At 36.9% G+C, this 16,122-nt stretch overlaps 1 protein-coding gene across 1 annotated transcript in view; it reads left to right on the top strand.

The window, feature by feature from the left end:
* LOC127617232 (glypican-3-like) overlaps positions 1-16,122 on the top strand; it is a 193,456-nt gene that overhangs the window by 101,065 nt on the left and 76,269 nt on the right. The window contains exon 3 of the mRNA XM_052089171.1: positions 14,568-15,256. Within this exon, the coding sequence (XP_051945131.1) occupies positions 14,568-15,256 (689 nt within the window). The remainder of the gene's footprint in view (positions 1-14,567; positions 15,257-16,122) is intronic.

The following is a 16,122-nucleotide window of genomic DNA, read 5'->3' as shown; positions in this document are numbered from 1 at the left end:
TCCCTACCAGATGGGTTCAAAGGTCTCCAGATATCTGTTAGACCAAGATTACACATCATTTGAAGCATCACTGTTGCTCTAGGGGGCTTATACACTTTTGGTTCACTATGATCAAGGACCGAGTCCATCAAAAGATTAAAATCTCCTCCCAATGTTATATCATGAGGTGTGCCATCAGCTTGCATCAATTCTTCAAGATCTATAAAAAAATCCCTGATCATCTGCGTTAGGTACATAAATATTAGCTAAAACCAACCTTTGCCCCTGAATTTCTGCTAAAACAATAATGACTCTTCCTAATTTATCTTTAATCTGTTTGAGACATTTGAATTGTAGATATTTACTTGTCAATGTAATGACTCCCCTGCTCTTACTTGAGCCAGCACTAAAGAAACATGTCCACCCCAAATTTTTCAGCTTCCTGCAGGGAAAGATGTTTCTTTCTTATGTTTAAGAAAATAAATAACCTTCCTTCTTTTTATGGGGTGCCCCAACCATTCACATTTCACGTGGAGAGAGACAATCCACTCATAATAACATTAACTTTTTTACATATTAGAAAAAATATATTGTGTCAAAAATGTAATTATAACGACCACATTCCAACATTAGTGCAAAAACCAAACCCTGAATTTACAACGAAAAAGCAAAAAACAAAAAAAACGCACATTAACCCTGTGAACAGCGCCAACAAAATAAACTCCAGCCGCTAGGCGGAAACAGCACAAAAAGAAACAAAGAAGGTGCTCAGTTTCCTCGGATGGTCAAGTGAATGTTTAGCGATTCAGGCACACTCAGCTGCATAGAAAGTAGCAAACAATTACCTAATTACTCCATTGACTTTATGAAGGACATCGCTTGCTGTGGGATGTAAATATTTTGTGGCCATCCTTAGTATCTATTCTCACTTTGGTCGGGAACATCAGTGCAAAAGTGACCTTCCGTTGATGTAAGAGTTTCTTGCATTTCTTGAATTTATCATGTTTCTCTTGTCGAATTCGCTAAGTTGGGAACTGGTGATGCCAATCAGAAGACTGGGAACAAGAAAATGTTGGGGTTCTTCCAAGAAATTCTTCCTTTACTCCTCTCCTCGTGTAACACAAGATCTTTATTGGATGATCTCAGAAATTTGGCCAGAATTGATCAGGGCCTGTCTCTTTCCGTAGATCTCTGTGAGCTCTCTCAATTTCCAGCTTATGGCCTGTTATATCGAGCAGACTCAGGAAGAACCCTTCCAGAAATTTCACCATACCTCGACCTTCTTCGTTTTCAAGAATTCCAACAATTTGGATGTTGTTTCGGCAGCTACAATTCTCTAAGTTTTCCAACTGTGACCATTCATGCTCCAAGTCTATCTTGGTCGCTAGCTGATTAGCAGCTAATTCCCTCTCAGATGATTCCAGATAATCGATCCGTTTCTCAACTTCAGACACTCTTCTAACCATCTCACAATTGTAACCATCTCATCTCATGGAACTTCGTCTCCAAGGCAGTGATCGATCAACGTACCACAGCAAGATCCTCCAATTCAGCAGTGACCTTCGCCAGCATGTTCATCAGTTGATGCTGAATCTCTTCAACCACACTATCCAAACTGAGTCTCTGGTCTGTGACCCTGTCAGGGGTATCAGCTTGAGCACGTCTTTTAATGTCTCCAGAGCCCAAGGATTTTGAATTATTTTACATATTGCCATCCTAGAACAGTCAAGAATCAGAGTGTTTCAAATCTCACCGGTTTATGACATAAAAAGTATTAAAATAGCAAAGTGCGCAGAGCTCGCCATTCACACATCCGACCCTCGCATGACTCCTAATTTTAGGAATTTTAAGAGAAACATCTGAGACTTCAAAGAAATATAACTGAGAACTCCAATTAGTCTCCTGAGCTATCAAAGAGAATCCTCTGAACAATTACATTTTCTTCTGGGTTTTTTATTCACAAAAGTGGAATGAATGTATTTTTTGAAATGTGGAACTTGTATTCAACAGATCATAAATGGTTACCAAAGGCACTCGTGCATTGTCAAAGTGTGTTATGCTAGGATTGTTTGTGTATTTGTGATAATTTCAAGGTCTTGTCACAGTGGTGACTCCGTTGGATATTTTTTTTTGCGTGGACGTGTTTTATGTGTCTGGTATGCTGCCATCACTTGATTCAAGCAGCCTTTGAAAGAGGCTTCAAAGTTATGCCTATGAGTGTCTCTCTCTGCACGCTCTGGCATGTTCTCTGAGCTGTCCTCTCCTCCTCCACATCACATACCACCCATTTTCCCCCACCTGCCTGTGTATGTCCTCTCACCTCTGCAACTGGCCAAAATCTTTGATTCATCCACATAGGTTTAATTTTCTTTATGCTAAATATGATTTCCTTTGATTTTGTGATGAAATATGATCTGGACATTTCTTTCAAATTTGTATGCATTTGGCATCCAGTTTTTATCCAAAGTGACTTCAAGTGCATTCAATGTATATTGAGGACCAGGGATTAATGTGATCCATAGAGGGACTTATGGATTAAGTGGTGCCAAGTTGTTGTGTAAAGAATTGTTTTGCGGTCCAATAGTGTTTTAACTGTTCCATCCTTTAATAACAAATCCTTTGCAAGGCATGAATCATATTGTGACTAGTTCACAAGCAATCCATGCTGATATGAGTGCACAAAAAAACATCCATGCTGAAATATTCTGAATATGCAAACGTAATACTTCACGTAGTGAAGTGCTTCAACTGCTTCAACTGGCCAAAACAGATATGCTGGTCTTCTCATGTCACCTCTTCTGTGTTTGTTCTTAAAACGTGCCTCACATGTCAGGAAACGCATCAAAACGATCAAAGACGTCCATCTGATGCATGTTTACTAAAGACCAACAATTAAAAACGATCTAGATTGTTGCAAAAATCCAGCTGCGGCCCCTGCATTTTAAGTCTAGGCCTTCAGTGCGATTCATGCCATTAAGGAAACACAGTGTCACAATCATACGTGATGATGCAGTGAACAAATAATACCAATTGACATTTTAAAAACACCTTCACGTACGAAAGCCAGAAACAAGGAGGTCTAATACCTATTGAACTAATAGGTTGACATGGCGCCTTACAAATGCTGGGAGAAACTGAAAATAGTGAGATGCGATGCAGTTGGCAAAAATAATGATCTGACATGTGTACATAGAACAACAACTAGAAATAACACAGATGACATAACCAAAAAAGAGTCATATGTGAACAGGCTACCTCGGACAGAAGAGCAAAGTCATTTGCCAGTTGGATTCCTCTGGACTGTAGACCAGTGATAGACTTATGGCCAGTGATATGATATAGAAATAAAACCAAAAATAGCCTATATTGACTACTTAGGTCATATTTTGTAATGTCTATTATTCAGTGCTTTACTACCATAATAATATAATGATGTCTTGTCTTACAAATATTGATGCAGTTATTTGTGATGAAGTTGATTGATTCCTTAATCAGCATAGCATGCAATCAATTCAGTTACATTTCATAATCGATTAACAGCCCTACTCATGGTTGATTTAAAAGGATTTGTCTGTAATAAATGAAGTTGAAATTACATGCATGCACATTCTGCATTATATTGTCCACATAATCAGATCTAAGGGTTGCTAAAGCAAGAGAGGAGAAAACAGTTCCTGTTCCATCATTTGTCTCTTCCCAGAAGTTCATTTGTCAGTGAGTGGGTGAGGTCTCTCAGGCAATGGAGATCGGCGAGGAACGGAGAGAGAGGCAGAGGAGAGTAAGTGTGTTGGTAACCCAATGCCTCATTTAATCCTCCTCTGGCCATCCAGCCTCGTGGCCCGAGCGATGCTATCGGGACCTTACCAGAAATCTGTCTCCGCCCTTACAGGAAATATTATCCTCCTCTTACCACTCTACCATTGCACTTTTCCAGCTTCCCGCACACTTCATTACCCCCTGGCATCTAGACTATAACCACACCCCTTCAAAGCCCTCCGCAGGTGTAGCACTCGAGTTACAAGGGTACTCTAAGTTATCACACGCTCCCTCATCTTTCGTATGCCAAACAAACTTGGCCCTAATCAATGGAGCCATTCTCAATGCACATAACTTATGGGTGATGTATGAAGCGTGTCTTGCATCTGGCAGATAGAGACTTTATTAGCGTTGATGCTTCCAGGCTCTGCGCCGATCTGGCGGGGGAGGGGCCAGGTGGCACTCAGTTCTCCATCGGTCTCCCCGGCAGCTAGAGGTGACACTCCATCAGCCAAATTGATTGGGCTCGTTGCATAGCTAATTTATTGATGATCTGTGCCTGGCGGGGATAATGAGTGTATGGGCCTCTGATGGATGTCCGAGCGGCGGTGCTGAGCAGCTTGAATTACTGCAGTGGCCTTGCATATGTCAGAACACACAACTGGTTTAGAGTGAGCGCTTGCTGTATTGATGCATTGATTAAAGTATAATCTAAATTAACACCCTTCTATAAATGTTCACCTTTTGAACTGACTGCGTTGACACCTGTAGGGGTTGCAGAAAGTGGAGCAGGAGTCTGAAGTACTTTTTTTAAATTTATTATAAATTCTCCTCCCTGCTCAGTCAATTTCCACTTCACGTTCACGTTCACATTCTACTTCTTCTGTTTTTTGTTGATTCACAGTCTTAATGCTTATTGCCCCTACTGGGAAGAGGAGAATTTTTGATCTGTTTCTTACCCACACCTATCATATCATGTCTGAACACATGAATTTAACTACTGGAGTCTTGGATTGCTTTTATACTGCCTGTATTTGGATTTTGGAGCTTCAAAATTTTGGCACCCATTCACTTCCATTGTGAGGACCTACAGAGATTAAATATTCTTTTAAAAATCTTAATTTGTGTTCTGCAGAAGATGAAAAGTCATACACATCTGGGATGCCAGGAGGGTGAGTAATTCATGAGAGAATTATCATATTTGTATCTCCCTTTAACCAGAAAGACTTCCTTGGTTCTTGCTTTTTGAATATTTTGGCTATGCTGGTTCACCATAGACCAGCTCTAGCAACTCATAATGTAATAACTGCATATAATGTAATAAGTTTTACATTATTAATATAATAAAGTTTTCATAATGTAATAATTTTTTCAAAACATAAAATCTTAAAAAAAAAAAAAAATGTTTTTACATTGAGTCATTTATTACATTATGAACTCACATAAAACATTTTAATAAAAATTTAACAATTTTGTCATATTGTAATAATTTATAAATCAATAGTATCCTTTTTAAGGCATAAAAAACATTGGTATTCCTTTACAGTACATTTTTTAAATCTAAATCTGGTCTTAAACTATCCACGAAATGCACCATATTTAAATATTCATGCATTTATTGTTATTATTATTATTATTACTATTACTGTTTTTGTTGTTGATGTTATTATTATTATTACTGTACATTACTTCTAATATACAGTATATACATAAGCCAAAGACACTTGTGGTCTTCAGTTTATAGAGGACATTAAATGCTTTTCAATTTGACCATGATAAGGTATACATACTGATATATAACAAACAGTGAGCGATAACAACACAGTGTACAAAGTAAAGCCTACTTTGTAAAAGAAAATAATAATAACTACATAAGTAATAATAATTTAAAAAAGAATAATTTCCAAAAGTTGTTAGAAAGTAGCACAACGTCTTATGGAAATAGAAAAAAAAAATCCCTTTTTAAAAACAGTAACTTCAAAAAATTATAGAATTAATTAATTAAATAAATAAATAACACTGGGACAGTTCAAACAGCCACCAATCAAAAACAAATAAATCCACAAATTTACAATGCATCTATGGGACAAGAATGGACCATACAGTACATGCTACAACATGTCTGGGAGTAATGAAGAAAAACAAGAAATATTCTGGGAAAAACCTTTGCATTGTATAATCACCTACCGTACATTTTCAGACGAACACTATAACAGTCCAACCTTATATTCAAAGAAAAATACATTTGTATGTTGAAATACGGCTAGGTAAATAAGTAAGGGATAATGTAGAGTCAGCCGATCGTTATCGCACAATAGGGTGCGATAGGGTGATCAGGACCCCAATACAAAGCGGTAACAACTGGCTGACTGTACATTATCCTGCTTATTACATGGCTACTAACCAAATAAATAAATACATGGACATAAAATATTGATTTGCTTTGAAATGATGAATTATGTGAGAAAAAATAAATCACTAAACAGCTGAAATCCGCCTCTGGTTTGTGTTGGAGTTCTGTTGGTGTTTATTTTGTTAAATAAATAAATGAATACACCTGAAACATTTATTTAAGTGCGGTTGTTACAGAGCAATATATAACTGTTGGATGGTGCCATTTACCAATCAGAATATAGCATTCCAGAGAGCAGTGTAATAAATGTTAGTATATTATTAAATAAGTACTGCAATCATCCATTGAATATGATGGTCAAAAAGCTCCCTGAGTTTGTGATTGATAATGTCTATAAATTAGTTATTGTAAATTTGAAAAAATCTCCAAATTCTGTAAAATGTTAAAAATAAACAAGTGTTTAAGACAGCCACCTTTTAAATGATTATATCTCGACGATGGCTTGGAATATAAATATATGTTTATAATTAACCAGCTGAGCCTTTTAAATTGAGACTGTTTTGTGTTTATGCTTTTTCGATAAAAACAAGTCTCAGCTTTCAAAGTGTCAATTTTATAAATAATTACATAATTAGAAAGTGTAAACTTTATTTTGTAATTTAGTGCATAAAAAGTGTGTTTCTGGGTCAAAGCATCTCAGATGGGGCTGGTCATAATCACAAAATGAGTCAAATGTTTATGAAAACGTTTACGTTAATAATGTAGCCTAATTAGCATTTCTTTTAATGCAATAACCTATTTAAATATATATATATATATATATATATATATATATATATATATATATATATATATATATATATATATATATATATATATATTATTAAGTTTTGTGCTCAACTTTATGTTGACAGAAAATTGTTACATTGTAAATATTGTTTCACTTGTACATTATACATTACACTTATACATTATGAACTGTGATTACATTACATGTGTTCATAATGTAACTAATTTCTCATATAGCCTAATAACATTTACGTTTTGTGAAAAACATTATTACATTATGAGCTCAAGATTTTATTATTTTTTGAGAAAATTATTACATTATGAAAATGGTTTTACATCAATAATGTAATACTTACTACATTGTGTGCAGTTATTACATTATGAGTTGCTACACTAGCACTAAACCAGCATAAACCAGGCCTGAAACTGCATGGAAATTCATGCTGGTTTTATCTAGTCTTTTCAGCAGGGGAAGCTTCAGAGTGGATCTTATTTTAAATAAAAACACAAATTAAAAGCTAAGTGTGTGATCTGTAGCATCACCAAACTGAATAGCAAAAATAGTCACTTTTTTCAAACAGATTTCAGAAAAGTCTTCAATTGGTTGTATAATATACAGATAGTCCCACCATCAACTTCCATTATTGGTTGAGCCAATGTTGCTTTATCAGGCTTGATGGGCCGTTCAAATAAACAGAGCAATTTTTTGATAGCATCACAGAGCTACAGTGTTACACTTTTATATTAAACCAACCTACGAATGGTTTACAGTTGACTCTGCATATTAAAGTGATGAAAATTATTATGTCATCAATCACTCATTATTATGTTGTTCCAAACTTGTTTGACTTTTCTTTCAAAGTGAATGGTAATGGAGGCTAACATACTGCCTAACATCTTTTGTTGGAAGAAAGGCAGTCACATGGGTTTGTAACAACATGAGGGTAAGTAAATGATGACAATTTTAAATTTTTACGTAAACCATCCCTTTATACTGGGATAAAAATAAAGATTTTATTTTAACATTGACATTTTTTTTACACACATGAAAATAATACAGGTGGGAGATGTCCATGTTTAGAGGAGGCAAGTGATGTGTAAAAGTGCTTCATGCATCCAGGCAGTAACCTTTACATTTATTACCTTTATGCATGTGTTAAAACACAGTACTGCCTTTATGCCATTGGTGATGAGGCGCTATTAAGCCACATGCTGTCTCCATCTTAAAGGAATATTTCACCCAAAAATGTTAATTGCCTCTTCTTTTACCAAGCAGAAACAAAGATATTGTGATAGAGATATGATGTGAATATATCCATATAATGCAATTCAATGGGGTACAAAGCCAAGCTCCAAAAAGGACATAAAGGCAGCATAAAGTTAATCCATCTAACTCAAGTGGTTTAATCCAGTGATCATTTGAAGCTGAAAATATAATCGCACATAGAGGACTGCAGATGGCAAGATTTAGAGTGAAAAAGGAGTTACATTTTGGATTGTTCTCACTCAAAAACTTTTGCATCACTTCAGAAAACAGGGATTAAACCACTTGAGTTGTCTGGATTACCTTTGTGCTGCCACTATGCCCTTTTTGTATCTTAAAAGCGTTGCACTGATTCTCCACTGACATGCATTGTGTGGTCAGATAAACCTAATATCCAAATCTCTTGTGTGTTTCGCAGAAGAAAAGAAGTTCATATAACTTCGAGATGGCAAATTACATTACAGACATTATCAAAAACTGTTTGTAATTGTCTGGAACCCTTGCATTTACATCCATAGTTTAATGGCAAACTCTTGTGTTTGCGTTTACTCTTGCTTGCATCTTAAGGGTACAAATCATTTACGGTGGCTTAAATGAAATATACATATTTATGGTTTTTTTTAATTACTTTTCACTCAAAAGTTCAGTTCATTGCAATGTCATAACTCACCCTGCCCTCACTGATGCATTCTCACTACACTGCTGAATGCTTTTGGCCTGAGTTCATCTATCTGCTGGATCATAAATAAAGCACCATCAGAGCTCCTTGGTTCCACATCCATCGACAATAATGATAAATAGCCTGAGTGGTTGGAAATCAGATACCTGTGAAACATCCTAGTGCAGAGTACCTTTTATCTAAAGTCTCAGCCATGATTGAGGAGGTAGTTTGTAGAACTGAGTGGATATATTATGTTCCTCTTTAGAACAGAGGACAGACATGATGCATTTATGTAAAACTCAAATGCAAGGACATCATCATAGCCATCCTCCTTAAAGGAAAAATTTATCCAAAAAGGAAAATTCTGTCTTACCCGTGTGTCACTCCAAATTTGTATGACATTCTTCTGTGGAACACAATAAGAGAACTGATCAGGCTGCTCTATTCCATACTATGATGACATATGTAGAGACTAAGGCCTGTAAAGTTCAGAAAAAGGACAAGAAAGCACTATAAAAGAAGTTAACATGACTTGTGCAATATATATTTTTAGGAGTCAAATCATGCTTTGTGTGAGGAACAGACTGAAATGTATTCCCCTCCATCATAGCTCATGTGCATACTCTAATTTGGTGCGACGTGTTTGGCTACCCAACAAAACATTTCATTTTGGGGTAATCTATTCCTTTAAAGTGTTGCAGCTGAAGACTATTGGGGCAAATCATTCACTCCGTTCACTTGAACTTCACTTCAAACACCATCAACTCTTAATCCGCACAGAAAAGTAAAAGTCTTGTATGTGTTTAACAAAAAAACTCCCACTTAATCTAACAGACATCATCATCCAGGTCGCTGGCCTTTCCAAATCATAACTTTCACTAGAGACTGGACATCCCTATTAAACAAAACCAGACCCTATTTTCACTATTGTTCTGTGTTGTTTAAGACATCTGTGCTCACCCCATTAGAGAACACCTGATACTGGGCCTGCCTGTGGACCTCTAGCCCAGACCAGACGCAGGAAACAAGAGCAGACTGAGTTCTACAGTGATCTGAATGACCCCTAATACAGCATTGCATTAAAAAGAGAGATGCTCTCTTCCACTGCTACAGTCCACAATGGCTTTGCAAGTGATACAGCAGCTTTTGTCTGCCTTACACAAGGCTTTCAGGGAGATTGATGAAGTATAGTGGAAAGAACCAGAGCTCAACTGACAAGCTCTCTAGTTCTCTCTCTCTTTCTCTCTCTCTCTCTCTCTCTCTCTCTCTCTCTCATTCTTGGTGGCTTGGGAGCAGATACCTCAAGACATTAGTACCACAAAGCTCTAGAATATATCCTTTGTGTAAGCATGATTAAAAGGAATTGTATGACTGTGTGCAGTAGATGTGTTGCACAATTTGCAGCAGGAGTATGCAGTATGTATGCTGTGCAGAGTATGCACATTTTCTGTATGCAAGGAATAGTAGTAAATATTAGAGACCTCTCAAGACCACATAAATATGACCTTGTTCCGGGTCTCAGCTTATGGTCTCAGAAAAGAACCAGACTGATCTCACAAAGACTTTTGCAACAGGAGGTGGAAATTTCTGTTTTTAAAATCTGTGCTTACCGAAATTGGAATCACTGCCCCAGTGGCTGAAGCTGGAAGTGTTGTTGAATGTGTGGAATAATGTATGTTAGCTCCAGGTTCTCGGATTAGTGTCCACATAGTGGAAGCCAAAAGCGACTTGTAATGCAAGTTGTATTTTTAGTTTAGTTTAAATTATTTAATACAGACAACAGAAATTCCTACTATTTTATCAACCCTGTGCCCTAACCTAAACCCTAACCCTAATTGTCAGTGGTGTAAAATGTTCATTGTTTATGTGAACGCAATAGCTTCGTGGTTTCCATGGGACCGGAACCTGTGTCTCTGAGGCTGCTCATACGACACAATAGTAAATCAGTAGTGCCACAGGAAAAGGTAAATACATTTGAATAAATGTAAAGATGTCTGATAGGGGATGCCATTTGTCTGTAATTCAGCAGAATTAGAGTAAGAGAATTACTGTCTTAGAGATGGTCTGGTCTCCACTCCAGCTCTTATATTTACTGTATGTGTGTGTGTGTGTGTATATATATATATATATATATATATATATATATATATATATATATATATATATATATATATATATACATACATACACACACACACAGGGTTGGGGAGTAATGAAATACATGTAACAGGATTACATATATTAAAATACAAAATATAAGTAACTGTATTCCATTACAGTTACAATTGAAATAATTGGTAATTAGAATACAGTTACATTCAAAAAGATTACTTTGCATTTTATTGTCATTTGTTTCATTTAATATTTAGTCCTTTCAGATGAAAAACATTTACACATATAAATGATGTGATCCAAAGTGCATTTGAACAGCCGTAAAACACTTTCTCATGATGTATACGAGCAGACAGAGAATAATAATAATAATAATAATAATAATAATTCATTATATTTATATAGCGCATTTCTTGGCACTCAAAGCACTATACATAGTATAGGGGGAATCTCCTCAACCACCACCAGTGTGCAGCATCCACCTGGATGATGCGACGGCAGCCATAGTGCACCAGAACGCCCACCACACACTAGCTATTGGCAGAGAGGAGATGGTAGATTGATGTAGCCAATTCAGGGATGGAGATTAATACAAGGCCATGATAGATGGGGGCCAATGGGGGGAATTTGGCCAGGACACCGGGGTTACACCCCCTACTCTTTACGAGAAGCATCCTGGGATTTTTAATGACCACAGAGAGTCAGGACCTCGGTTTAACGTCTCATCCGAAGGACGGAATGAGACGTTTGAAGTAATTTGGAGCAGAAGAAATATAAATTGTGTAAATTGTCAGCTTTACGCTAAGCTAAAATGCTAATTCTAGTCATTTTACATGCACATGTTACCAGGCACAATCATATTTGTTTTATCAAGAAAATTCAAGTTGGATCATAATTAAATTTTTCTAGTAAGATCTTTGATATTAGGGCAAAAATCATATTCTTGATAATATTTTTTGTATTGCTTTCCTGTAAAAATATCTAAACATCCTTAAAACAAGATCAAATTGATTTATCTTGTTTAGTAACAACACTGCATGAAATATTTAGGTTTTTCAGAGAACGTATTTTTAACATGTTTATTTTGTATTACTGTACTGGCAGAGTTTGTATAGTCAAAACAAGTGAAAAAATCTACCAGTGCTGAAGAAGTAATCCAAAGTATTTAGAATATGTTACTGTCCTTGAGTAATCTAATGGAATACGTTACAAATTACATTTTACAAAATGTATTCTGTAATCTGTAGTGGAATACATTTCATAAGTAACCCTCCCAATCCTGTATATAAATATATAGACATGTCCAGTCTCAAATGTCATTGCCATTTTTAAATGTACTTGTTTTGTGTGTGACAATGTTTGTTCATAAATATGAATGCTGTTGTCTGAAGGTTGATGATGAGTGTATAGGCATAAGATATTTATATCGGTGCTTTTGCAAACAGCATGTGTTTGTGTGCTGTGATGAATGTGTTTGCATATGAATTTATGTGAGTGACAGTCTGTGTGTGCGTAAGTGTGTCGGTTGTTATTTTTTTTACTTATGGGAGTGTTTTCACTCTTTTCTCCTTGTGTGTCCTGTTTGGCATTCAGAGCGTCTGAGAGCTCGTTGATCACAGAGGAAAGTGTGTATGTGCTCAGTGGGTAAACTCATAGTCTAAACTCTAACATCAACACAGAACGCAACATAGCCTCTCTGACCACAGCAATACTCACTCTGTTACGGTAAATCTCAGCACAGCACACCACAGCGTCATTCAGTGACTCTGTGTGTGGGAGAGTGCTAGCTGATCTCTGAGGCACTTTGTTGTCAGAATTGCATACTACTATACTACTTGTATTATTATTATTATTATTATTTTCAATCACAGAATATAATCAATCACAGACTGCTCAGAACTGCCACTGTATTATTATATACATAATTACATAAATATTAAGTTAAAGAAAATATTTGCTTAAAAATAAAATCTTTGTCATATTTGACTGCTGATCCAAACTCATATGACTATTTCTTTTTGGGACAAAAAGTGTGATGCAGAATGTGAGCCTCAGTCACCACTGACTTAAATTACAGAAAAAAATACAGTTAAAGTGAATGGTGACTGAGGCTGTCATTCTGCCTAACCTCCTCTTTTGTGTTCCATGGATAATAAAAAGACAGTTCCAACTTAGTAATAACTAAGCAGATCCCAAACCCATCTGAATCATTTATGTGAAATTACAGGCATTGTTAATAATTTTTACTCGAACATCGTTTTGAAAATAAATAGTGCTTTCCTCTCTCCTGCTTCTTTCTCTCTCCTAATAGCCCTCGTTTTGGACAAAGGAGTTTGCCTGAGTGGTTTGGTTGCAATCCTTCTTTGCCTTTGTGCTGATAAGGCTTCACTCTTTGAGATACCACTGATAATGTCTCTCTCACCCTCCCAGATGCTTTGCTGTTTTCTGAAAATCTCAGCATCACTCACAGCATCCAGTGTGGATGAATGAATGCTTTTTAAAGCTATAAGACTCTTGAAAAGCTCTCTTGTTGTTTTATAAGGACATCATGGTTTTCATCTTAAGAGAACACTTTTCTTTCTTCCTTTTTACTCACTATTTACTTTCAAGGATTAGGAGTGTGCAAGCATGTCTGCAAGGAAGAGATTCTGTGGATTATTTCCTATCAGAATTTTTTCTTTTAGTCATTTACTTTGATTTCCCTGAATCAGTAAAATTGTTAGAGGGTGTCAATAAAATATGTGAAATTCAGAGATGTTGAATAGTTTTCAATGAATAGATTTGTTACTTTTGATACTTCTGGGAAATTAACACCAGGCACCAGTCAAATGCAGGTATTTTTTCAATGTGGTGGGTGATTTTGCCTTCTACCAGCCACTGCGGTGGGCAACCTTTAAGACATCTTGGATTGGCCTTTGACAAGAAATACTGTCTCTTAGTTGCAAAGATGTGTGCTTATTTAAGTAAAGCATTTAAATAGATCTCGAAGAACAGAGTTCACAATTTGTACATCTGTCCAGATTTTCTGTAGCTGTTCGTGCTATTTTTTTTAATTTTCCATCTACAGGATGTTTCTATGTAAACAACTTGCACTATACTTCATACATATTTCATATTTAACTTCAAATAATCAAATATTAAAATTGTGTTATATGACTTACTTTTGAGGCTTTAAAAACGTATAAATGACATGAAAAATAATGTTTTAAATATGAACATATTTCTAATGGTTTACATTAACACTGTTGTTTTGGAACTCCTGTATTTAATATTAGACTATTTTATTTATAAAAATATATTTTTTATATATTTATATTATATTATGCTATAGTAAATATTTCTGTCCTAATTTCTTCACTTTCACATGTTTTATAATGCTCTTTGATTAAACCCATGAGCCCTTATTTCTCATGAATCAAAACCTTGGAGATTTAGTTTCATAATTTCATCACTCCACAGAAATGGAGTAAGCGTGCATCTCCTCCTCTCTGTCACTGCTTGTCATTTGATGAATTTTATCTATATAGCGTGAGTCCTTCATTTAAAATGGCTGGTGAAGGATCTAATCGGATGGCCAAAAAAAAGTAAATTTCCCACCCGTCTGTCATCTAAAACGTGCCTTTCCATTACTCTTTTTCTTTTTTCTTTTTCAGAGGCATTTGACATGGTGCTTCGTCTGGGTCGTAATTCAACTCTGATGATGATAAGAGAGGAGTTTCCTGGTTTGGGGGCTGGTGCCAGTGGAGCAGTCACTCAGTTATTCCTGGACATGTCTCTTTACATCCTGGGATCAGATGCCAATGTAAACGACATGGTCTCGACCTTCTTCTCTCGCCTTTTTCCCCTCACCTACCGGCATCTCCTTGGCAATGGGGCTGTGGCGGGCATTTCAGAGGAATGCCTTCTTGGGGCATGGCGCGGAACCTCTGCATTTGGGTCCTTTCCTAAGATGATGATGACCCGACTTTCTCGCTCACTCCTGGCCACTCGGGTCTTCCTACAAGCGCTGAACCTGGGCATCGAAGTGGTAAATACGACCCAGCATCTTCGGGCAGGCAGGGACTGTGGGCGCTCACTGCTGAAGCTGTGGTACTGCCCACACTGTCAAGGGCTGCTGGAGGCTCGACCGTGTCGCCCTCTCTGCGTCAGCACCATGGGGGCATGTCTGGGGGGAGCGGTGGAGGTGCAGCCTCACTGGAGGGTATACGTGGAGGAACTGGGCTCACTCGCTACTGCCATGAGGGGTGAGCAGGACATTGAGGCCGTGGTGCTCAGACTACACGTCATTATTAGACAAGCTCTGAAACAAGCCGTAGCGGCCAAAAGTAAAGTCAGCACACAGGTGAGTGACACATACTCTAAGAAAAACAAGGTGATGGTTAAAGGAATAGTTCCCCCGAAAATGGAAATTCTGTCATAATGTACTTACACAAGAACTTACAATGTTTTTAGCGCTATACGCTATTAACAAGCTTCTGTCGTGCACTCATGATGAGCACACAACAGACATCAAGATTTTAAATTGTTGTTTATTTCATACCAAAACCTATCGTATGTCTTCAGTAGACTTGGCATATGACACATGAGTCACATTCTTCTGGGTCCTCTTTTAAGCTTTAGTGAGTCCCTATCAACTGCCATTGCATTGAAAAGATGGACCAGAATTTTTGAACTAGTCCTTTAAGTCTTAAAGCCTAAAGAAAGTCAAAGCAAAAAAAGTTCTACTATTTTTTCCTTTTAATAAACATTTTAGTTCTGTTCATCACTCTCTCTCTCTCTCTCTCTCTCTCTCTCTCTCTCTCTCTCTCTCTCTCGCTCTATCTCTCTCTGACTACTGTTTGTAAGAATGTTTTTTTGACCATGCACTTATTCCATCGCTCTCCAGGAACTCCCTGACAAACCTCTCTCACTTTCTCACTGATGACACTTTCGCACGGGCAGGAGGAGTTTAAACAGCAATAACACCGCTTGCGTGTGTTAGCAAGATCAGGAGGGCAAGTGCTCATAAAATATTAAATGCGAGCAATGTTTGTTCTGCTTTTGCATGATTGGACTGTATTGAACTTTTCACTTTAACACCCAATGCAAAACACACACACACACACACACACACACACACACACACACACACACACACACACACACACACACACAAACACTCAAATGCACTCACACAACGCATTATTCATCAAAGCTCTATAACCACTT

Source organism: Xyrauchen texanus, chromosome 23 (assembly GCF_025860055.1).
Source record: "Xyrauchen texanus isolate HMW12.3.18 chromosome 23, RBS_HiC_50CHRs, whole genome shotgun sequence".
NCBI classification, from domain to species: domain Eukaryota; kingdom Metazoa; phylum Chordata; class Actinopteri; order Cypriniformes; family Catostomidae; genus Xyrauchen; species Xyrauchen texanus.
This window is presented reverse-complemented; position numbering and strand designations above follow the sequence as displayed.